Source organism: Psammomys obesus, unplaced genomic scaffold (genome assembly GCF_907164565.1).
Source record: "Psammomys obesus unplaced genomic scaffold, mPsaObe1.curated_primary_1811, whole genome shotgun sequence".
Lineage (NCBI taxonomy): Eukaryota > Metazoa > Chordata > Mammalia > Rodentia > Muridae > Psammomys > Psammomys obesus.
The window spans coordinates 1548527-1571262 of record NW_026590598.1 but is presented as its reverse complement, the minus strand read 5'-3'; the positions used below and the strand labels follow the sequence as shown (position 1 = coordinate 1571262).

At 46.8% G+C, this 22736-nt stretch overlaps 1 protein-coding gene across 1 annotated transcript in view; it reads left to right on the top strand.

Annotated features, from left to right (window-relative positions):
• LOC129677343 (anthrax toxin receptor-like) overlaps window positions 1–22255 on the top strand; it is a 41068-nt gene extending 18813 nt beyond the window's left edge. Inside the window, exons 6-20 of the mRNA XM_055608001.1 lie at window positions 1346–1417; window positions 2798–2869; window positions 4970–5051; window positions 5149–5182; window positions 6416–6495; window positions 6573–6641; window positions 6987–7067; window positions 7162–7222; window positions 11873–11971; window positions 13397–13466; window positions 14013–14103; window positions 16519–16557; window positions 17555–17725; window positions 19191–19271; window positions 21851–22255. Of these exons, the coding sequence (XP_055463976.1) occupies window positions 1346–1417; window positions 2798–2869; window positions 4970–5051; window positions 5149–5182; window positions 6416–6495; window positions 6573–6641; window positions 6987–7067; window positions 7162–7222; window positions 11873–11971; window positions 13397–13466; window positions 14013–14103; window positions 16519–16557; window positions 17555–17725; window positions 19191–19271; window positions 21851–22255 (1507 nt within the window). The remainder of the gene's footprint in view (window positions 1–1345; window positions 1418–2797; window positions 2870–4969; window positions 5052–5148; window positions 5183–6415; window positions 6496–6572; window positions 6642–6986; window positions 7068–7161; window positions 7223–11872; window positions 11972–13396; window positions 13467–14012; window positions 14104–16518; window positions 16558–17554; window positions 17726–19190; window positions 19272–21850) is intronic.
• Window positions 22256–22736: the final 481 nt, after the last annotated feature.

The following is a 22736-nucleotide window of genomic DNA, read 5'->3' as shown; positions in this document are numbered from 1 at the left end:
CATACCATTTATTGACTCCTTTACCTCATACAACTGTTTGTGTTCTCTAGTGTTCAGAAGCCGATCCATGTCCTGTTTCATTTCTTCACAAGTTTATAATCATTCTTCAGCTGTTCACACTCCATGTAAGGACAAAGAAGGAAAAAACAGGCCCTGGGATCTTGATGAGAATAATGACCCTTGTTGGAAATGACAGCCCCGGGGCAGAAGTGAGCAAGTCTTCAGCTGCTTTCTTTGGCAACACCTAGCAATGCTCATCCTGGTTCAGGACAGCCAGTTCTCAGAAAACTGGATGCATAACTGCCTCCAACACTGAACCTCCATAGCTGAAGCACAGCTCCTGGGGGAATTTCCCTTCATTCAGCTGTGGATTCTGGGAAATAGGAAGAAATGTGGGGAATCTATGGCTTTTCATTACTTCCCTTATCACTATGACAGGATACTTGAAAGATTTTATCTTTCTCTAATATGGGGAAGAAAGGAATACATTAGTCTGGCAATTCCCCATGGCAAAGTTTGTATCATGAATGAGTTTTCCAAGTCAAAGCTAACCCAGCAATTGCTGAACAGGACAATGAACAAGACTTGAAGAAAGAACGTGGTTTAGATCCTTGATGATGTAAATATTACTTCGTTTTTAAAAATGAAGAACTTTATTTTGGCTCATAAATGGCTCAATGGTCCAGTCTATCCTTGTGTGGAAGGTATGACAGCTGCAGCTGGTTATGTCATGGTGACCAACCAAAAAACAAAGAGCTTGAAAGATCTACAACCCTCAAGACCTGCACTACCCTCCAAATTTTCCACAACCGACATAGTAATCTCACCTGAGAAGTAGTTTTGGTTCCTTAACAGCCCAATAGTTTGATAAGGAAACCACAGGCCAAGCCTGGGTCATGCTCTAGGTCTTTCCTAGTGTTCAAAAGCCTTCTGGTGACAATTGTGCCAGTAGTCCTGGCCAAGCCATTCATGGACGGAACTGAGAATTGGTAAGTTAAAAGTCAATAGAGGCAGGGTGGAGAGCCTCACACGTCAGAACTAATCAAGACATCTTCCTTCACTGTGAGACCACAAAGCCCTCACCTAGCACAACCAGGCACTGTGTTGAGCCACTAAAGGCCCTTCCTGGAACCTCACAGTCTCAGTAGATGAGGCTGTTTAGCTATCTTCTATTCACTATTGGCCCTGAGGAAAGTTACCCTCTCATGATGATCCACCATAGTCAGCAGCGGTGACAAGGGGACAGGTTGCTAACGGAAGCATGGAGGACTAGGAAGGCTGAAACTACCCCTCCCTATCCTATGAAGTTGCATCATGCGTTGACATATGTCTCCTTTGTCTTCAGGTCAGGCAGTGTGGGCGATAACTGGATTTATGTTCATCAATTTACGGAGAATTTGGTGAAGAAATTCCAAAAGTATGGCTTCTCCTGGCTGTAATCACCCCTGTGCTTCAAACAAATAGGCCTCTTTCAAACAAAGAGCATGTCTCCTAGATTGGATGGGCATCAGATTCTCTCATAGAGAGAGCATAGGTCCAGGCTGGTGTGCTAACAAAGTGGGGGGTCAGAGTGCAGTGGGGGTGTCTGCAGCACTGGCTGATCCTGCTTGGGGTCTAGTTGTAGTACAGGATAGAGTCCCTCAGAACCTCTCAGAGTGCAAAAGACATTCTGATACATGGTAACTGACATTTAGGACAGGATATTCAGGGCCAGAGGAGAGGACAGGGTAGCTTGGCATGGAAAGCCAAAGGAAAAGGCAGGAACCCTCAGAGAAAAGTTTCAGGCTCCTACTGAAGCTGTAAATGTAAACTGAGTCCTCAAGGCTGGAAAAAGAGCAAGTTCAGAGGGTAACATTACTGTGACCAAAATACTTAATCAGACACAGCTTAATAGAGGCGTCTGTGGTTCACACGTTCAGAGGGTTCCAGTCCATCCTTAGCAGGCATGGCAAGAGGAGCATGTAGCCCAGGTTATTCACATCCTGGTAGACCAAAAAGGAGAAAACTTATGGCAGGGACAGCAACCAGGCTAGAACTATTGATGGCCTGCACTTGATGATCTTCAATCAGCCAGACACCATCTAAAGATTCTTCAGCCACCCAAAGTAGTGTCACCAGATGGAGAACAAAAGCTTAAAACATGGGACTGTGAGGGATGCTTCCAATTCAGAATATAATTGTAATGATCCCTTAGACTAGGGAGGCAAGGTAAGCCCAGAAAGGCTAGGGGAATAGGACAATGGGTAGCTTGGGGACAAAGCCATATCAGACCTCATGTTAAGCCAAGGGGATCTGATATCCTACTGTAAAGCATAAACAGAGACAGGAAGGGGAGGCATGCATGGGAAGGGCTTCCCAGAAAATAGACAGTAATCTCCTTGAGCTGGAGGCAGAGAGGGTGAAAAAGGATGGCTACAGATGCAAAGAATTTGGTATCAGGGACCAGGGATGAGGATGCCCTCACTGGAGAGTGTGGGAGCCTCTTTGCCTGTTCAAAATGGGTGATGTGACTGTGTACATATGAAAAATTAATGGTGGAAGGCAGAAAGAGAGGGAGAGAAAGAGAGAGAGGGAGAGGGGAAGATAGTTGAATCATGAGATAGAGCAAGGGTTGTCCTGACACCCTTCTGTGAACCTATATATCTCCATGGGCTTTAGAATCCTTTGCCAATGTCACTTTAGGTCCTTACCTCAGTGTAAAAGAGAGGGGTGGGATCAGGGCCTCGGTGCATCTCTGCTCCTTGACAGGTTGATGATCCAATGTATTGGCTTCTCAGTGGTTATGCTTTGTCCCCAGCCCTAAACTGCGGATGTCCTTCATTACCTTCTCAACAAAGGGTGAAGTTCTCATGCCACTCACCTCAGATAGGTAAGTGTTGCTCTGAACCCTGAGGCTAAGACACAGTGGTCTTGAAGAAATGGAGGGCTTGTAGAGACCTCTGTGGTCCCCCCACCCCTCTCACTGCCCATGCATAGGGCACCTATGTATCCAAACTGACCTCCAGCCCTCAGTTACTAGTGCCCCTTGAGCCTGTACTTAAGCAGAATGGGCCTTAGCTTCTAGAAGTTCTCAACTCCTGAATTTTACTTAGGCCCTGTCTATAATAACATATGGACCTATATTGACCTAGGGAGCTGGTGAGGTGTGTATATTAGTACCGTTAAGAATACTGGCCTGTGTGTGGCCTGCTGTCACTCTGCTTGGACAAGTGAAGCAGAGAGACAGCTGGGAAACCCTGAGGAAAGCACTGGAGTATGGGGAGGGCAGATAGATCCCCTGTGATCCTAAGTAAGGAAGCCTCATGATGGGGTCATGAGTCACCTGTGCTGAGTCACCAAACAGGAAGGTATGGGAAAAAGATGATCACAAAAACAGGTGACTTAATTATACCCAGAATGCCAGAGGTATGAAGCTGGGGCTTCTGGCTGATTAGGAGGGAAGGTCAATTTGGATGCTCTGCCAGAGATTCCACAGGGAGTTAGAGAAATAGAAAGAGGTATGATGGCATTTCAGAATGGGGTGTCCAGAGGTGTGAAAGAAAAGGCAGAAGCAGGAAGCAAGGGAGACCAGTCAGCCGCAGGGAAGGCACAAGAGTCTCTGACTATATGGACTTGGTACCCTGAACTCATCTGTGGGGAAGGGTGGGAAGAGACTGGTTTCCAAGGGTCCAAGGTACAAGCCATGGTGTAGTGTACTCTTGCGGCTTGATTTGGGGGAGACTTGACTAGATTCAAATGGCAGAGAGAAATACTGAGGGAGACTGGCAGCAACATAGGAGAGTCAGAAGGGAGAGGCTAGGCAAGACAGGGGCTTGTCCTGGGCTGAGTGGAGGACTGAGTCTGGGCTGGATGGAGGGTTGGGATAGAACTATACAGAGGACAGTGGGCTAGGCTAAGCAGAAGGGTAGCTGCTAGGATGGGAGAAGGCTAGCGGTAGGGCAGAGAGAGAGTTGGGCTAGGCTGTAAAAAGAAGAACTGGACTACGCTGTGCTGGCAAAGAGAGGAGGACAGGACTAGGGCTGGAAATCCTTGGTTTGGCCTGCATTGGGCATGCTGAACATGATCATCTTATTTTCTCATGGAGTGTACCTGGGCCTGGCATGGGGCTTTTAGAACTCAGCCCCTGCTAACGCCTCTCTCTTTCCCAATAGGAAGAAATGTTAGAGTCTACTGTGGATCTCCTTACTATGCCTACTTAGCCTTGTCACACTGGATTATCTAGAACCTAATACTCCCGTTTCTTGTCCTAGAATGACCATCGGGCCCAGCCTTGCCCACATCAGTGTGTTCGGTTTTAACAGTACCTGACAGGCCATGTTGCTTCTAGCCTAGGGAACAACACAGGTGGCTCATGGATAGCCCTCAGGGCCCAACTCCAGGTTCAGGAATTCGGTGAAGGGAGCTTGTGGAGTTCACAGTTGGGTTCACATCTACATACACTGGCTTCTGTCTTTACCAGCGAGAGGGAAGGGAGTCAGACCAGGGCTCTGGGACAGTGAGGATGGGAGCCAGGCAGTGCCTCAGCAGGCTGACATGGTCCCCTTTAAGCCCATCCCAGTGACTAATGGACTGCTCAAAAGGAAGGTAACCTTGGCATTAGGTTGCCCTTTTAGAATGCAGATATCCCCCGGAAACCCCTAGCTTAAATGCTAATTCCAGAATGTTCTCCATAGGCAAGGTCTCCATACCAAATTTCCAATGTCTGTATGCCCCAAACTGTAGATGGACTCAAATAAAAGCAAAACTTCCCATGGGGTCCACTGAATTCCTGTTCCCTCCTGAACCACCTCAGTGTTCGTGGAATCAGGGACAGAGAAAGGCCCAGCCCAGAAGGGAAAGACAATGACTCTTGTCTAGTGCCTTCTCTTAGCCAGCTGGTCTGCACAATGAGCAAGGCCATAGGATGATTTGAAGATGTCTCGTCACTGTCAATAAACTTCATGCCACTTTTTTTTTTAATTCTCTTCAGAGAAGAAATCCATAAGGGCCTTCTCAAACTTGAGAAAGTGGTACCTGCAGGAAGTTCATACATGCAGAAAGGATTTGTAAAGGTACAGACATCTGTAGCCACCTATGAGTGCTGTCCAGTAGAGAATACCATTGGGTCATTGCACTGTGTCACTGTTGTATTTTTTCATTTCCTGCCAGGCGAATGAACAAATCCAAAACGCCACCTCGGGAGGTGAGCTGTCTGCACCTTCTGCGAGGCGGGCCCAACAGAGTTGGGCTTCCTACTGAGACTGTGTACAGATCCTCTATCTCTTCGAGTCTGACTCTTGTGGCCAGTGCTCCCTTCCCTGTGCAGCAGTCCCCTCTGAACACAGCACCCCACTCAGGATGCTTCTGAGGGGACCGGAAGCTGAGTGTGGTCACCTATAGGCTTTGTGGACACTGGTCCTTGGCCTACAGATGTGCTGGTGGATAGCAAGAAGAAAGCATAAGGGCTGAGCAGACTGAGGACCTGTGCAGTGAAGCCAGAGCTCACCTTTCCTCTGGTTCCCAAGTCTTCTCTTTTACCTCTTACTTTGGTCAGCTTCCTAAGCCCAGCCAAGATCTGTGTCCCTCTAGACTACAGACTGTCAGTACATGACAGGAACATGTAGAATTCAATGGGGAAATTTTGTGAAGCCATTGGGTCCCTTCTTAAGACTTTCTGACTTAGGGTCTTATGATGAGCAAGAAGGTAGATATGTGAGCTTAGTATAACAAAAGTAATATTTTGTTATGCTGAAGGTCATTGCACAAGATTCACACTCTAAATTCCTACTTCCCAAGGCTACTCACCTGTGCAATGTATCTTAGCTGAAGGTAGGTCTAGTCTCTAACAGAAGTCTCTGATTTGAGGATCAGGATCCTGGGGGAGACTTTAGAGCCACAGGACAGATCAAGGTGGCCTCTCTCCAGTTGTGCAGAGCAGAGCATTTCTCTTCTGTACTGTGCAGTGGGCATCATGGGGTTCTCGGACTGTGACTGGTTATCTTGAGTGAGTCCTGGTTATCCAGTGCAGCCTTGGGCATAGTGGGATCCTGACTGTTCTAACTTTTAAAATGTTCATTACAGGTCTTGATTTGTTGTTCCTCCTATTACCAGTAACTTGTCCCTAAGGGGATGTCAAAAGCTGGCCTCAGACCCCACCTGCCTCACCAGACAACCTCAGCAAGGAAGGAGAGGCTGGGCTCATGGCTCAGTAACTAGGCTTCCATTAGGACAGAGGTTCCATAGCCAGGGATGGTTCCAAACCCCTCTGGCTCTTATCTGTAGAGTAGGTGGTGAAGAAAGCCTTCCTTTTACTCTGAGACTGACTGAGGAATGGCCAGCTTTACTGCAAAGCACCATGCTGGGTCTGCAGCCTCACTCACTAGGCAGTCCCTAGAGTATTTCCACCAAGCCCATGCACTTCTTGCTTCTTCTGCAGGCCACAATGTCAACAGCGTGATTATTGCTCTGACTGCTGGGACATTGTCAATACAGCCATTTCAGGAGACCAAGGAAGAGGTTAGTCCAGTCCACAGGTGTCAGCACTCTGCATCCAGTATTTGAGGATTTATTTTCAGCATTCTTCTTTCTTTTAGGCCAGAAAAGCCCGGAAAATGGGAGCAACTGTTTACACCGTCGGTGTATATATGTATAACAAATGGCAGGTACTTCAGTCCAGGGGACCAAGTGCCCCTGTATAAGAGCAAGATTGTAAAAGCATCTTTACAATACCTAGAGGGTGGTATTTTCACCTACCCAAGGTACTGTGGGTCAGAACTAGCCACTGCGAAAGAGAGGCTCTCATGGTTGAGTAAGTCAACCCTTATGCAGAGTGGGCAGGAGAGCTTCCCACCCCTTAAATCTGGGCTATAAATGAAAGCCAGTTAGCACCTGATGCCCTACTGTCACCATAGCCTGGGGACAACAGCTCCTGTCCCAAGTCGGGGAACCTGTTGCAGTCAGGGTTCCTGGCTTTGCGGTTCAAACCAGTTACTTTTCTCCTATCATAGATAGTAGATATTGCAGACAGCCAAAACCACAGTTTTGGGGTCAACGAAGGGTTTAATGCTCTGAACAGCATCGTTGAACCGGTGAGTAAGTGGGATGTGGAAAACTAGGGGACCCCTGTCTGCATTCCCTGGGGTGTACTATCTGCCCATCTCCATCTCTCTGTTTTTCTCTCAGCTTGCTACCAAGTCCTGTATTGAAATACTATCTGTGGAGCCTTCCCTTGTGTGTGCAAAAGGTAAGAGCTGAGAGGTCACTGACATGAGCAGATGGCATAACACAAGTGTGTGTACACAATTGCATGAGTGTGTGTAGTTGTGATATTGTTTTTGTGACTGCTTTGTATGTGTGTGGTGCTTCCATGATGTGTGTGGTAGATGTGATTTATGTATTTTGGTAATTAATAGTGGTCATTAACTTGACAAAATCTAAAATGATCTAGAAAACAAACCTCTTAGCATGACTGTGAGAAAGTTTTGGACCGGGTAAATTGAAGGGGGGAAAAACCACTCAAAATATAGGTAGCACCATTCTATGGCCTGAAGTTCTAGGCTGAGCCCAGCATTCAACTCTCTATTCTTTATAACTAGGAAGTCATATGACCAACTGCCTCAAGTTCCTGCCACCATGACTTCTTCCCCTGCATGATGAACTCTTTAAACGCTTAAAACCAAACTGAATAAGCCCTTCCTTTAACTTTATTTTGTCTGGCATTTTGTCACATCAACAAGAGAAGAAACTAATACAGAAAACTGGCATCAGGAGTAAGATGCTTACAAAATTCTGACTGTGTGATTCCTAAGCCTTTGAAAATAGTTTGCAGAAAGAATATACAAAAGTAAGGAACTTTGATACAGAAAAGCCCAAGAATGCTCTAAGCAAAGCCTAGTGGGTCATTCTAATGGAAATTTGCAAGACCAGTATGCCAAGAGACACTTAGACAGTGGAGGCCTCTAAGGATTCCATCAGGAACCCAGGTAGAGGTCATTCATGTCATATTCTGGCAAGAAATGTGTCTGTATTGTGCTTAGTGTCTGTAGTACTTGAGCGAAGCTGAATTCAAACTTAAAGGTCTAATTTATTTGACAGAAGAAATATCAAGACATAAAATAGCATTCAGGGTGTGTCATGATAATTGATCACTGCTAACCAGGTCTACAACAAAAGAGAAACACAGGGGCAAAAAGGATATGAAAAAAAATGTGCTATTGGACAGGAGGAAATGGGGAATTTTAAAGTTGTAAACAAAACTAGTACTGAGAAAATGCCTGTAATTATTTAATGTCCTTAGCAGAACAAGGACAATAGAAAAGGTGCCCTGGGGACAAGATAACCCCCCCCCCCACACACACACACACACACACACTTATAAACTGGTCCACCTTATGAAATGCAAACTTATTTTAAAAAAAGAGTATGAACTCAGAAGGGATTTCCAGTTCAAAAATAACTATAGAAAAGTGTTTTCTCAGATTCAGCAACCAGACATACAGATGTCACTACATCTTTTCCAAGCTGACAGCAGAAGTTGGCAGTGTCGTTTATGTGGTTTATGCCACAAGATGCAGCATTGAGGGGGTAATGGAGTCTTCTGAGAGCTCTTTAGGCCATCCAATGTGTAGCAGGGTCAGTGCTCCATAGAGAAGAGACCTTACAAGATCTTTGTTTAAGCCTACCCTGCAGTGGAGATCCCAGCACATTGGAGAAGCTAGAGCCATGGAACATCCATTGAAGAAAGATGCAGCCATGTTGTGGACCTGGCCAAATAAAGGCCGTGTGTGCTGAAGGAATCCCAGGCTGCCTGCTGAAGGGCAGGGCTACCCAAGCCCTTTGAACCCAATGGTTCCAGTACAAGCTCACGCATGTTGGTTTTCCATGGTGATCTGCATGTACCCTTGACCTCTGAGTCAAATAAGTCCTTCCTTAAGATGCTTTTATGAGATTCCTTGTTGGAATAATGAGAAAATTAATACATGTATTTACTGAGAGTTGTGTATGACTGTACACATGTGTTTCTGCGTAGAAATGCATATAGGCAGGAAATTTGGATTGTGTGTCATGTGTTTGTGACATACATGGTATGCATGTGGGTGGATATGGTGGATAGATGTGTAGGTGTGGCATTTCTGTGTAGCATAAGCATGAAAAATTGAGGTGGAGTAGTTTGTAATAAAGCATATATCCTGTGTATGTTTTGCAGGTAAATGAAAAATAAATAAGGAAAGGATATGGGTACTCCTAGGTATGGTGATCCAGAAAGTTTATTATAGATAAAAGGCAAAGGATAGTCAGAGGCAGGGACATCTGGGAGAGTCTAGAGTGAACATGATACTACTGAGCCTGGACCATGTGAGGAGAGGGGAAGGGAAGAGGGGAGAGCCAGACCAAGGAGCCAGATGGTAAAGGGTAGGTAAAGGCCACATAACCAAAATGATTGTATTATATAGGGAAGGGGAGCTGGAGGAAGGCTGCCCAGCCCTTGGGCTGGAGAAGTTCAGGGTAAGGGGCAGGCTATGCCAGCCATACCCTGTAACGGGTAGGGACTGAGGGATGCTGAGAGAACCTGGCTGCCAGTATCCACTTTGATACATTAAATAGGCACCTAGGCCATTTGTCCTGGCTTTGAGATCTAACAGTAGGTAGAAAATCTTCAGGTAATACTTCTGTGGTGAGGTTTATCTCCATGTATGTAGTGTGTCTTGGGAAAATATTATGGGACAGAGGAGGATAATGTGCGGTTTAAAATGCGGAGAGGGGAATATTTATGCCATCTGTGCAGTCTATCTGGTAGAGATGTCTTGTGCATGGTAAGTGTGCTTTTGGTAGATACGTGTGAGCGGCGTGTATGGTATATGTGATAGGATAAGGCTCAAATAGGCATGGGAGGCAAGTCTGATATAAGATTGTGATGTGTATGTTTGGGTGTTCTGTGGTGTGACAAACGGTGGTGTGGGAGTATATATGTACCCCATGATGTGTTTATATGATATGTGCTACATGTCTGAGTTTTAGTGTGGCCTGTGGTGTTTAGTATATGTTTATGTGATTAATGGCATGTATTTGTGTTGTCTGGTGTATAAGAGTCGTATGTATGATATCTGTGGCACGCTTACAACTGTGAGTGCGGACTAAATCATGTGTACCCATCAAACACAAACACACAATCACCATGTGCCCTCTCGAAATACTACATACTTAGTCACGTATATCGTGCATAACGCACACACACGACTCACAAGAAGCTCCTTAACACGACTTATATACTTACAAAAGGACATGCTCTAAGCCCTACACAAAGCAACACACATGATTTGAGAGAGGGAGCTTCAATTGGGATATATAATGAATAAATGGTGAAGAAAAAATAAAATTAAAAACAAATGATCTAGAGTCACACATAGTATCACCAACAAATATAATCTCACACAAAAAAATTTAGGGTAGAAATAAGATGATAGCACTTACATAAAATTATGAAACATAAACTATGCAAATTGCATTTTAATGCATAACTTAGTAAAAGGATGTGATTCTGCATAATGAATAGAAACTCAAGGATGGTAAAGGAAAAGAGAGAGGGAGAAAGACACCAGTACATAAAAGTTCATGTTATTCTCTATACAATTTATTTCAGTAATACTTTCATATGAAAATATTTTAGTTCTCTTTTAGTAGTAGAAAAGTAGAATAAAATGTCTTCTCCCATGATAAAAAAAAAGAAGAAAAAGAAAAAGAAGGAGGAGGAGGAGTGGATGGAGGTTGGGAGAGGACTGGAAAAAAAGAGGGAGGGGAAACTGCAATCAGGATCTAAAGCTAACAGATCAATTCATAATTAATTAATAGAACTGATCACAAAATCAAAATTTAAAGTTGTACCTACCGTGGACTCAGGGGCAACTACAGTGAGGCAGTTTTTCATAGTCAAAAAGAAAACAAAGCTCTCATTCCCAGGGCAGCCCCAGGCAAAAGCCTATGCCCCAAATGAAGCAGGATTGGCTGTTGGTTTGAAATGGCGCTGAGTCAAACTGTGTGCTACAGAGCCTGAAGAGGTCTTTACAAGGGTCCTTGATAGTTAATTTGAGGCATCTGAAATACATGAGAGACAGGAATGAGCTGGACCGGGGCCCCAGGCAGCTATGCAGGCAAATGAGGGACAGGTAGGTGAACCCTGCCTATGAAACCACCTCCCACCTGTCCTCTCTGTGTCTTTTTTATATTGGTATCAGTGTCAGGGAGCTTTTCCACTGCTAGAAGACCTAGTTAAACTCCAGATTAATGGGCAAGGTTGAGTGAGTGAGGATGAAGGAGGATGTGTTGGCCTCTGGGCCTATATCTGAGACAGGCCATCTGCTGTGAAGGACTCTCTTGGGAGGCCAGGGACTTGAGCAATTCTTTATATCCCATCCCTTGACCCTGGGGTCTCTATTTCTATACCATAGACACAGGGAAGAGCTGATAGTCTTCATGCTCAATGTTACCACAGGAATCATGTAGGGATTCCTGTGCAAAGAAGGCCCTTGCTTTGCTAAAGTGCCCATGTGGATTAGGGAGTGCATGAGGTCTCAGAGCAGGAAGGTTTCAGCTCTGCAACAGGCTGGAACTTTCTTGTGGACTTGGGACTTGTTGGGTCAAGGATTACAATAGGACTCCTAACTGCACAAAACCCGACCCCCATCCCCAGCTACATTATTAGCATGGATACTTAGTAACAGCAGATGAGGATTTGCTTACCCTACAAGTCCCACGAATGATGGTTCGGACACTGAGGGTGTTTCATAAGGGCCCCTGAGAATTCCATTTTCAAGGTAGCCCTTCATGAAAGGTTAAGAGCAGAGAGAGCACAGCACCCAACCCTTCCTTATTCCAACTGTAAATGTTCTTCTTGCAGATTCCTACCAAATAAATATTAGCGGACATGGGTTTGATAACACAAAAGACCAGAGGCAAGTTATTTGCAGATTCACATTCAGTGATTCCAGAGTCGTCGGTAAGTAGCCCTTTGGTACCTGTGCAATACACATTACCACACAACATCATTTCTCTAAGCCAGCCATGGCATCTCGCTGACCATGTCCAGCGGATACTGGGCAGTAAAGGCAGCATGGGCCAATGGAAAAAGGACCAAGTGGCATGCCTAGCCACCTCTCCTTCATACAAACTTGGGGAAAGAATAAACCTCCAGCGCCCAAAGCCATCTGGAGGCTGGCGTGACACGGATCTGTCCTCACTAAAGCATCTATTTAGCCTACCTTCTGTCTGCTTCTTGAGAGTCAAATGCCAGACCCTGGAATGGGCAGGTGGGGCAGAGCAGCAGCCTCCAGACTGAGTCTAGAAGATGCCTAGAAAGCCTTTGTTAGAGTACAGAGGGGAAACCAGGGTTGGGAAACTGGAAGGCTAGCCAGTGGGGACACAGCTCAGTTCATGACTTTTGCCCCAGCTCAGTGGGCCAGGAAGACGTGTGTCAAGGAGTGAGGGGCTTCTCCTGCCGCAGTTACAGAATTCTTCTCAGGCTCCCGAAGCAAAGAAGGAGAAATCCCTATTCCCTTCCTCAGCTCAGTAACTAACAGCTATCCACCCACTTCCTGTACCTTATCCTGTATGCCTGTCTCTGTACCCAGTGCACCAGCATGTCATATTGCCTTTAGGTCCAAACTGCCTCTGGAGCCTCCGCAGCCCCTGACAAATCCAATGGCACTAAACAGTAAAGCACAAATTTCTCCCTGGGGCCCAAACTTTCTGACTCACTGCCTTCAGCCACCTAGTAGATTCTTCCTTGGTGCCTCGCCCTTTGCCTTTTACTTATCCCAGAGTCACCAACCCTCAGATCATTCCCTGACTGCTCACAGCTCAAGTACCAGCAGCTCACACAGAACTAACTTCAGTGGACATGGTACACCAAACACAAAAGCACCAAGAATTGTACATTGTCTTGAGGCATCCATGGCCTACTCTCAGTAACTCACAATCCACACAATCCAGATCCATAACACTCTCACCACTGAACATCTTTAATTAAATTCTGGGAAAGGCATCATTTGATGTGTAAATACTTCTTTTTTTTAAATAAAACTTCATATCTTTAAAAAAGAAACAAATCACCAGTAAAAGAGCATCTGCCCTCACTCCAGCATGCCCTGCTGTTCTCTGTCTTTTATGTTGTCCTGTGTTTCTGTTTTTGCTCTTTCCCCCTCAATCTCCATCAAACAAGCCCTGAGATGACGGAGCCATCGCTACATGTGCCTGCTTGGGTATGAGTGCTGTTCTGTGCTGGGTAGAGTTGGGGTTTTTTAGGTGCCCTTGAACAAAAAGAGGCAGGAGGGAGTGGGCAGTCATTAACCAATGTTAGCTCTCAGACAGGGAGATAGTGGAGGAAGGACACCCATATTCATAATCTTGTGTCCTTCTCTTTTAGATGAAGTTCCCACTGATCTGAATGAAGATGGTATAACATGTCCTGGACCAAAAATACAACACACTGGAAAGTAAGTACTCATTGCTGGAGGCCTTAGGGGAGGGCCATTGGGGAGTTTATCTAAAAAAGTGCCCCTGGCTGGAGGCCTTACTGGAGAGTTTGGTGGTGTGCATTTATCAACTTGTGGAGAATCTGGGGTGTCCCCTCTGCTGTAGAGCACCCATCCCACAGTGGATTCCATTCCCCTTCTATGTGCCCCTATTAGTGACCCTGGTGGTATTCAGGAAAACACAGTGCCCAGGCTCTGCTGAGGGCAGGATGAAGAAGATGATAGGTTCAAAGATCCAAACCTGTGTTCAACTACCCCTCAAGTCTTTAGCTCATGCCTCTATGGCCATAAACATGCAGTCCTCTTATGGCCTGGTCTGTGGCCTTCACCCACCCTTTAGAGATTGGCTCTTTTTGCTTTGGGAAGTAAAGTTTCTCTGCCTACCTGTCCATTCTCAGGGAGTACAGTGCTAGGCACTGTTACACTGAGGATTGACATGTGTGACAGTCTGAGTAAACCGGGTCTCCAGGGCTCTTTCAGTCAGCTAGTCTCTTTTCTGTGCATTAGGGAAGTCTCTCTTGAAGTCAGTCTGAACAATGGCATCTCCTTCATTGGGAACAAATTCATCATAACCAGCACCAGCTGTGGGAGTACTAGGGTAAGAGCCCAAGATAACTCAGATCCACATAGAGATCAAAGGATAGTCAAAGGGGGTGGAGGGCTTGAACGTAGCCATGAACACATTGGGTTCTCTGTAGCAGTTTCTAGAAGAGCCACCTAGAATAGCTAGAGGCTTTCCACAAGAAACTGTTTAGGACATGAAGGGCATATGACACTTCTTCATGGATGATCCAGGCCCAGGAATCCAGAGTTGCCACCACAGCAGTCAAGAGTATGTGTCAGGGCATCAGATCCCCAGCAACTGATATGAACCCAAATCTGCTTAAGCTTCACCACTCCCTTAACCTGCCTGGTGACCCCTGTCATTTGTGGTAGACTCAGCCTCCCCCTGTATCCCCTCTCCTCTCCATCCCTGGCAGTCCCTCTGTAGGCTTACTATCAATTACCTGCAGGGCATCCTCTCCTGTAGTGGGGACCCGCCAACCACCTGCAAGGCATCCTCTCCCACTGTGGGGAGGGCAGCTATCAGGCAGGTGGACTCAGCTCAGCCAGGGCCCCAGAGGAGGAAAATGAGTGCCACCTGTCCAGCTCTACATCTGTCTTTCAAGGCCTGAGTCCAGTTCAGTGTGACAGGGTAGTGAGCCCCAGAGAAGGAGTTCTGTGTCCACTGTGACAACCCTTGAGTTCCTCTCGAGATTCAGAGAGAGGAGAAGTGAGCTTCTTCAGTAGAGCTGGGAGACATTGGGATCAGCCTTGGATGGTAGAACCACATCTCCTGGCCCTACCTCTTTAATGGCACAGTCACCCAACCTTCTCCCAGAGATCCGATCACCTATAACCTAGTGTACTGTCAGTCAAGACCCCCGTGAGAACGGATATCCTCAGACCATGGAAGATCCTGAGTCATCCTCTCCTAGGTTCAGGGCTGGGAGGAGAGGAAAGGCAGGCTGCCTGTTGAGGACCACCAGCCCTACTGTAGCTGCTTGTGTCTAGGCAAGCTGGGTAAAGAAAGTGTGTATACAAATAGGAAGCAAGAGGTGGGCACAGGGGAAGAAGCCACTGTTGCTATCAACCACAGGTAGATACGGTCAGAGCTACACCCTACCAGCCACAGAAAAAAGACTCAATCCTGGGCATAGTCCAAGGCACAGTCGACCATATAAAAAAAGAAATCAATGTTATGCGCGCAAACTCACCAGGAAGCAAAACTGACTTCAACTGGAAGTTGCTCCTCCTCCTGCCAGCCTTTCTGTTGGTCATACTCCTGTTAGTCTGCTGTTGGAAGTTTTGCTGTGCCAAGGTAAGCACCCACCCACCCCTCCCCTCTTGCCCTGGCACCTACACACATTGCCTCGTCTCCAAAGAACGGTGTCATGTGGCAGTGCTATATAACCCAGCCTGCTAACAATTTCCCATCTGTTCCAAAGTCCTTGCATCATCCAGAGGCACGAACTTTTAATTTGGAATAATCCTACACCAGCCTGGGTTCTAAGAAGCCTACAGCCTAGCTGACACAGGAATTCAGTTGCTCCGCCCCACCCCTGGAAAGATGCCAAGCTGGCACCCTTAGACCAAAGCAAGCTTATATCAGCAGTTCATCCACAGGCCTCATGTGGACAAAACCTCCTGGGTGCCCTATATGTCAGGACAGGACCCCCCCCCCCATGCGATGCCAGGGACCCTGAGAGGTGATACCTGTCAGGCAGGATTAGGAACCCCTAGGGCAGAACTACCCTTAACACCAGCTCCATTTCTGACCCCAGTATATCATATAGAGCCCCACGATAGGCTGCAGAGACACAGGGAAAAAGCAGAACCACCCTGCTTCACCAAAAACTTCAGTCACTGTTCAGGCTCAAGGGTGAAATGCTGCCCATCCAGAGATGGAACTGGGGCTTGGCTAAAGCAGATCAGGATCCAAGGATGGCACTGACATCCTCAGACAGGGTGGGAAAAGGCAGAAGATCTGGTGAGCTAGGATGGAAGACTCTTCCAGAGAGCTGGAGAAAGAAAAGGAAATAGTGGCCCCAGGGTACAGCATGGAACACAGAGGTTGTAAGGGCCCATCTACTCCCAGCGGCGCAATGCACAGAGAAATCTGGGGATGAAACTAGAGTGTGGGGAGGCCCCAGAAGGTGCGCATAGGCTAAAGGAAAAGGGTGAGTGAGGGCTCCACCTCAGTTAGGGCTAGGGCACTTGTGCAACACTCCAGCTATGGGCCTCTTCAGGGATGGGCACCTTGGTTCAGATGGTCTACCTCCTACCAGAGAGAGATGGGGCTGCTTCGGGCCAGATGGAGCTGAACACAGCACTGCAGGCACTGAGCACCCACACAGATACCTCCAAGCCCATGTTGTCTTCCTGCTCCAAGCCAGGGTCCCTTCTGTCTGCAGGGCCAAGGTAGAGCCCACCCTGCCCACTCCAGCTCACTTCTGTCTGTTTCATGTTCCAGCGTAAGAAGCCACAACCACCTCGGCCACATCCAGGGAAGGTGAGTTGGGGGAGGGTTGGGACAAGAGGTAGGCAACACTGTACGCTGACCTTCAAGAGGTGTCATGAAGCCTAGGCACAGACTCTTCCACTATGGTGGTGGTGAGTAAGGAGAATGCAGATCAAAAATTATGTGGGACTCAAAATAATGTCACTCAGACAACATCATTGCAGACTCCCAGAATTCCCCAGTCAGGGCTTTGGTAGCATGATCAGCACTTCAGCGGCCTGTTGTAGCACTTGCAGTTGTCCATTACTGAATTGGTGCCTTTCAGGGGATGCCATAGGACTCTCTGTAAAATGCTCAGGTTGAAAACTGGTTCTTAGAATAGAAAATTGGTTCTTAGACATGTGTCAGATCCAGGTCTCCGTCTCCAGGATCAGATACTTTGGGGCTTCTTTTACACCTACCTGTCTTTATCATCTGCTTAGAGGGCCAAGTTGCTTACACTGAGGTCAGTCTAGAGAGCCCAGGGCTGGGGAAAACAGAGGATATGCTAATGGGCTCTGAGCTATGAGGGATGTCCCCAGCTGGGCACAGGGACCAAATGAGAAAACCACTGTGCTTTCTTTGGGGGTAGGGGCCAGAAGAGTAGTGAAAGGCTAGAGGAGGCAGCTCCTGGACCTGGGCCTGTGCTGGGGTGGTCACAGCTCCCCTGCCCATGTGGGACATTGTTAGCTGCAGAGTAGCCTGGGGAGGCTGTCTCTGTAAAAGCCAGAGCTCAGGGGGCTCCACCCTCTGCGCAGCCTCCAGGCTAGGCTTCTCAGCAAGAGTGGCCACGGGAGAAACAAGAGCACAGAAGTGGACTGTCGGCACTTCAAGAAGCTCAATATCTGCAAACCAGAAGGCCTTCGGTTATTCTTCTTATGAATGACCTCCCCACGGTGTGGGTTACAGCCTTCCACTCACTCCACATTAGCTGATGCTACGCAAGGGACACTGTGCTCCTGTTCAAGGAGCTGCAGACAAGACACAGACCAGTTCTTTTCCCTTTTAGAAGCCAGAAGAAGTGTGCCGGGACCCACATGAATCACCACCCCCTCCTCCTCCACCACCTCCTCCTCCTCCACCTCCTCCTCCACCTCCTCCTTTTGCAGCTCCATTACCTGTCAACCCAAGACCTACTGTGATAGTTGCCTGCTGTGGCTGTGGGAACAGAAGGATGCAGGTGACTGGGGGATGGGCAGCTGTGGCCTTAGGCTTGGCTGGGGATGGCAGACATAGTCAATCATCACTGCAAAGGTCTGAGTGTGGGACTGATACAGGACATGTATCACTTTATGTCGGAGGACACCTGGATCTCTGTCTCTGATGGCTGGAGGAGAGCAGCACACGGAAGGGAGCCACAAATGCTTCTATCCCTCTTTGGCAGTGTCCTGTTCTCTGGACATAGGCACCATGTCCTGTCCTGCCAGTCTTTGGCTCCCATGTCTTTGTCTCAGCCCCAAAAATGTCCTTGATGCCATCCTCATTCATTGGATGAATGAGCCAAGATATATTGGGTGTATCTTGCAAGATCAGATACAATAAAAACAGAAAGAAGCAGTCACAAGCTACTGTCTGTCCATGAAAACTGGTCAAACGCCAGTGGCCCTGGCCATCCTGAATCAAGGCTCTTCATACCTAAATAGAAGAGCTTATCCAGTGGTCCTGATGTCCACTGAGGTGGGCAAAGAGTTACAAGATGAAGGTACTTGACATGAATGTTTCAAGGAACATCATAAGCTTGTTGTGTGGAGTTGAGCCCCAGGAGGCAAAGAGCCATTCAGCTGAAGGACCTCCTTCCAAGAGGCCCAGGCCACCCCAAGAAAGGAAGAAGATAGGCAGCAGTCCTAGACCCCAGTATGGAGATCCTACAAGGACAAGGAAAAGGAAGAAAAAGGCCCTAATTCCTTCCTGGCTTTACAGTCTTCCTCTTGTAGGCTTCCTCCCTACTCTGCCTCTGTCTGTGGTGGGCCCATTGCTTCCTCCTAAGAGCTTCTAAGTTTTCTGCAATCACCAAGGCCATCTGAGAGCCCTGCCTGCCATTCCCTGCCTGCAAACTACAGAGAAACCAACACAGGTCTCCTGAGAGAGAAATGGCCCCTGCCGGTGGCTCCACCCACACTATAGAGTCCAAAGGGCCTGAGCTTCAGGGCTGAGACCATGAGATCCTCTACAGTTAGGCCTAGGATTCTTCTGGCCTCTCTGCCTTCCTTTACACTAGCCTGGCCCATCATCGCTGATGCCTGATTGAGACATGAGCCTCTTGCCTGGTTAATCTATATGGCCCAAGTTCTGGCATTTTCTTCTTCTCAGGCCTTCTACCCAGAGCCTTCACAAAACCCATAGCTCCCATGGAGGCCTCTGTGTGCCACCACACAACCCTCCAAACTACCCCAAAGCCAGAGCCTGACATCTTTTCTCATTGAAAACACTGTTCTGTCCCTGATTGTTCGGAATTCTCTGTGCCCTACAGTGACCACTCCAGATACCCAATTCTTTATTCTGGTCCCTCTGAGAAGGTGGAGAGGGTATGGGTTTTGTCTTCTTATGCCCATGCTGACAGAATTGTAGGTAATGCAGACCCCAGTGTCCCTGCAGGGGTAGCTCCCATGCCAGTCTGCTTGCTCATGGTCATATCTGCTTTTCAGGAAAGCCCGGACACGTGCTGCAACTACTTTCAGCCAAGCTGCCCCCAGATGTCAATGATGTGCTATCAACCCACGGTGCAGGTGAGCCAGCCACAGGGAATCTCCAAGGCTTCACATTTTAACCTTTCAGTGTTATGGTTCCGCAGTTGAATGTGAGCCATGCACCAGAAAGAGTAGGTGCTAGCTGGGACTGCTAGGTCTCCTCAGGGGAGCAACGTGAAATAAGTGTTACGTGGGGCCTGAAGTCTCCCAAAGAGTACAAAGTTGGATGTCAGCTGGGACCTGTTGCTCTATTTAAGGAAAAAAGTAAGCTTTCAACTGATTCACCCCCTAAAGGGACAAATAAAGGTGTCAGCTGGAAATAGTTTAGGGTATGGTCTCTGCTCATGCCATCTCCCATTACAGGCCACTTGTGTGTTCCATGCCACCCTTCCTGAAGGCCCCTCACCCAGGGCTTCCTTCTGATAGGCAACAAAAGAAATAGGGGTAAGATCCTGGTGGAACTGGGGGGTGCCCTCTCCTTCCCTCTTTGTGCCAAGCATAGGGGGAAGGCTGTTTCTAAGCTCATGTTTCTGGCTGGAAATGGCATGCAGGCATGTGAACTTGAAGGGGTTTCAGAAAGTTAATGAACCTGCACAGAGGGGCCCTGGCCTTGAATTTAGGAGGGACTGTTTCCTAGTTTTAGTTGCTTGTTTGTGCCAGTCACATGCTTTTTTGTGTCACATGCTTTTGTGCCTTAACAAATCATAACCCAGGAAATTCTCTAGAAGTTTCAGCTTACTGAACACCTGGGCATTTTTGTACCAGAAGTGGTTTTGTTTACTTTTTTAACTTTCATGAAATGGAAGTCTGCCACATGGCCTTCAACTTCTAAAGGAATTTGTCCTGTTGGCACCATCTTCTTAATAAATACATACAAAATCCAACCCAGTTCATGAATCTTGAGCCAAACACACTGAGGTCTGGGTTCTCTTCATTCTGTGTTTTATCTCTGTGCCTATTAATCTGACGGGAAACAGGTCTCCTAAATCAGTCAAAGAAATAGGGCTAACTGTGGTAAATCTCACTCTGTCCTCCTGAACAGAAAGAATGTCTACAATAATGACAGGATGCTCCCAGCCCCTCTCGTCATTCTATGTTCACACACGCAGGAGCTGCTTAAAGCCTGGACTTCCATTCATTCTTAAAAGTGCCTCAGAAAAACTCTATTTAGACAGACATGTTCTAAGTACTTCCCATAAGCTAATGATTAACCAAACCAACAACATTCTTGTTGGAATGAAAGTAGAGACCCTTCAAAGTCAAGAAACTTTTCAGCTGTCAGTCAGGAGCTCTTAGACCAGCACCGTCCTGCCCTGCTCCAGGATTCTTACTCTGTGCATGTCTCCTTCTCTGTCCTGCTGTCTACACATCTGGAGAAACTGAGGCACTGGCATTTAGTTTGGGGATCACTGTAGCGAGGTTATTTAGTGGTACAGCCAGGTTGTGAACTGACCCTTCTGAATCCAGGTCTCATGATGAATGAAAACATTTGGACAATACAACTTACACTATAAAATGTGATATATGCAAAGTGTTTATGAGGTATGAATACACCTCATGGGCCTTAAAGTAACCATTTAGCCCAACATTTTGTTCTTGAAGTTCAGAAATAAACAAGATATGAAAGAGACCAATTATTTACAGACACATATAAACAAAACAAATAGAAATAAGAATTTTCACAGCATCTTAACCGTGCAGAGGAAACAAAATAATTAGACCTATGAAGCTAAGAATGAATCTGCCAGAAACAAGCAGTCCTGAGGTCCTTCGAGGTTCTTGCAGACATACTTGTAAGTTCATAGGAACCAGAAAGATACTTGTGATAAAACTAGAAGTGGTTTGTAGAAAATTGTTCACAGTACTAAGGCAGATGCCAGGTTCTTTAAGGAAACTTATTTAAAACAGTGAAGTCAAAGGGGACTTTACTAATACCGACTGAATCAATCAACAATCAGAGAAATCCCCTAAAGATAATAATTTGCTTGTGAGTACTGGGGGGCTGCAATGGGGATCCCACATTCCATAGCAAGCTCTGTACATATTAAAAGGGCTATGATATAGGAAAACTTTAAAGGCAAAATTGGAAGGTTCACACAAGTTACTTTGAGACAATAACCTTTGGCCACAAGGTATCATAAAAGGATATTAAAGGATCAAGAACAAAGCTGGCAATGGCACCATTTTATCTTTGAACACCATTAATAGGTAGATGTCCTTGCAGACATATTTTTTGTGTAAGGTATTTAAAAGGCAATGTGTCTTTAGGCGTTTGGGTTGCTATATATGTACAGCCATTGATGTGAAGACTTTGTGGTGGTCTTTGGGCAATGTGGTCCTAGCAGCATTTTGTGATAATTTTTCTATATGAATGAAATTTCTTCCTTCATAAATACTCAGCTTTCCCTATATTAATCTTGGTTTATATAAGACTTGGCATAAGCAACTCCATGTTGATTATGATTTGATTTGATTCAAAGGAGCATCAACAAGGCCAGCACTGTCAATTGAGCCCTGATGTGTCCTGACTTCACCACCTTAAGTCAGGCAAAGTCAGCCTTCTGGCCCAATTCCAGTGACATCTCTATGACCTCCTTTTTTTTTCCTCCTTCCTCCAGGGGAGATCTGCCAACGTCACTGTCATGAATCCCAGCTGCCCACAGGCCTCCTGCTCTCATCCCAAAAGGGACTATTTCCATATCCCACAAACACCATACACCTCAAGTATTGTTTTTCAACCCAATGCAGAGTGTTTCAACATCCCTCAGGCAACCTGCACCCCAAATATGTGCCTTCCAGCCAACCAAGAATGTCTCCCTGCTGCACAGACCACGTGCTCTCCGATGCACTCACCACATCAGGAGTACTACCCTCTCAACTATCCACAGTCCCCGCGCCCAGCCCAGTGTTCCAAGTCTCCCTCCAGGATGTTACCTCTGCTTCCTCCCCATGCCCGCCAATCTATAGAATCCCTTTGTCGCATCCGCCCTCAGCGCCCAACCTCTAAAAGAGCACATTTCTAAAGTTTAAGCGGCTTTGGTTTGTTGTACTGACACGTGTAGCGGGTCTTAGGTTGTGGTGAGAACTCTGATTGGCTGCTGATCAGCATGCTCCACACGCCTAGGGAGATGCTCACCGGCAGAGGGGAATCACGCTGCTTGTCCCAGAACAGAGCTCCCTGGCCCCACCTCCTCCCACTCCGTACTGGCCGGTACAAATGGGATCTTCCACAAGGATCTCTGAGAAACAGCCCCTCCCAATCTTTAAATACTCTCCCGTGTCCCTTTCCCTAAGTTTTTGCAAAGAAAAGTGTACTTAAATTCTTCATCTGGATTGCATGTTCCTGGCTTCCATTTCCTAGATCCTTGAATTCTGAATGTGTCCTAGGAGAAGATAAAGCCCCCTGGAAGCAAGACCTCCCTTTCTAGATAGGCCATGTGCTCCCCATATCCAAGAGAGCCTCTGAACTTTATGGGGTCAGGCAAACCTTACCTGTGTGTCCTC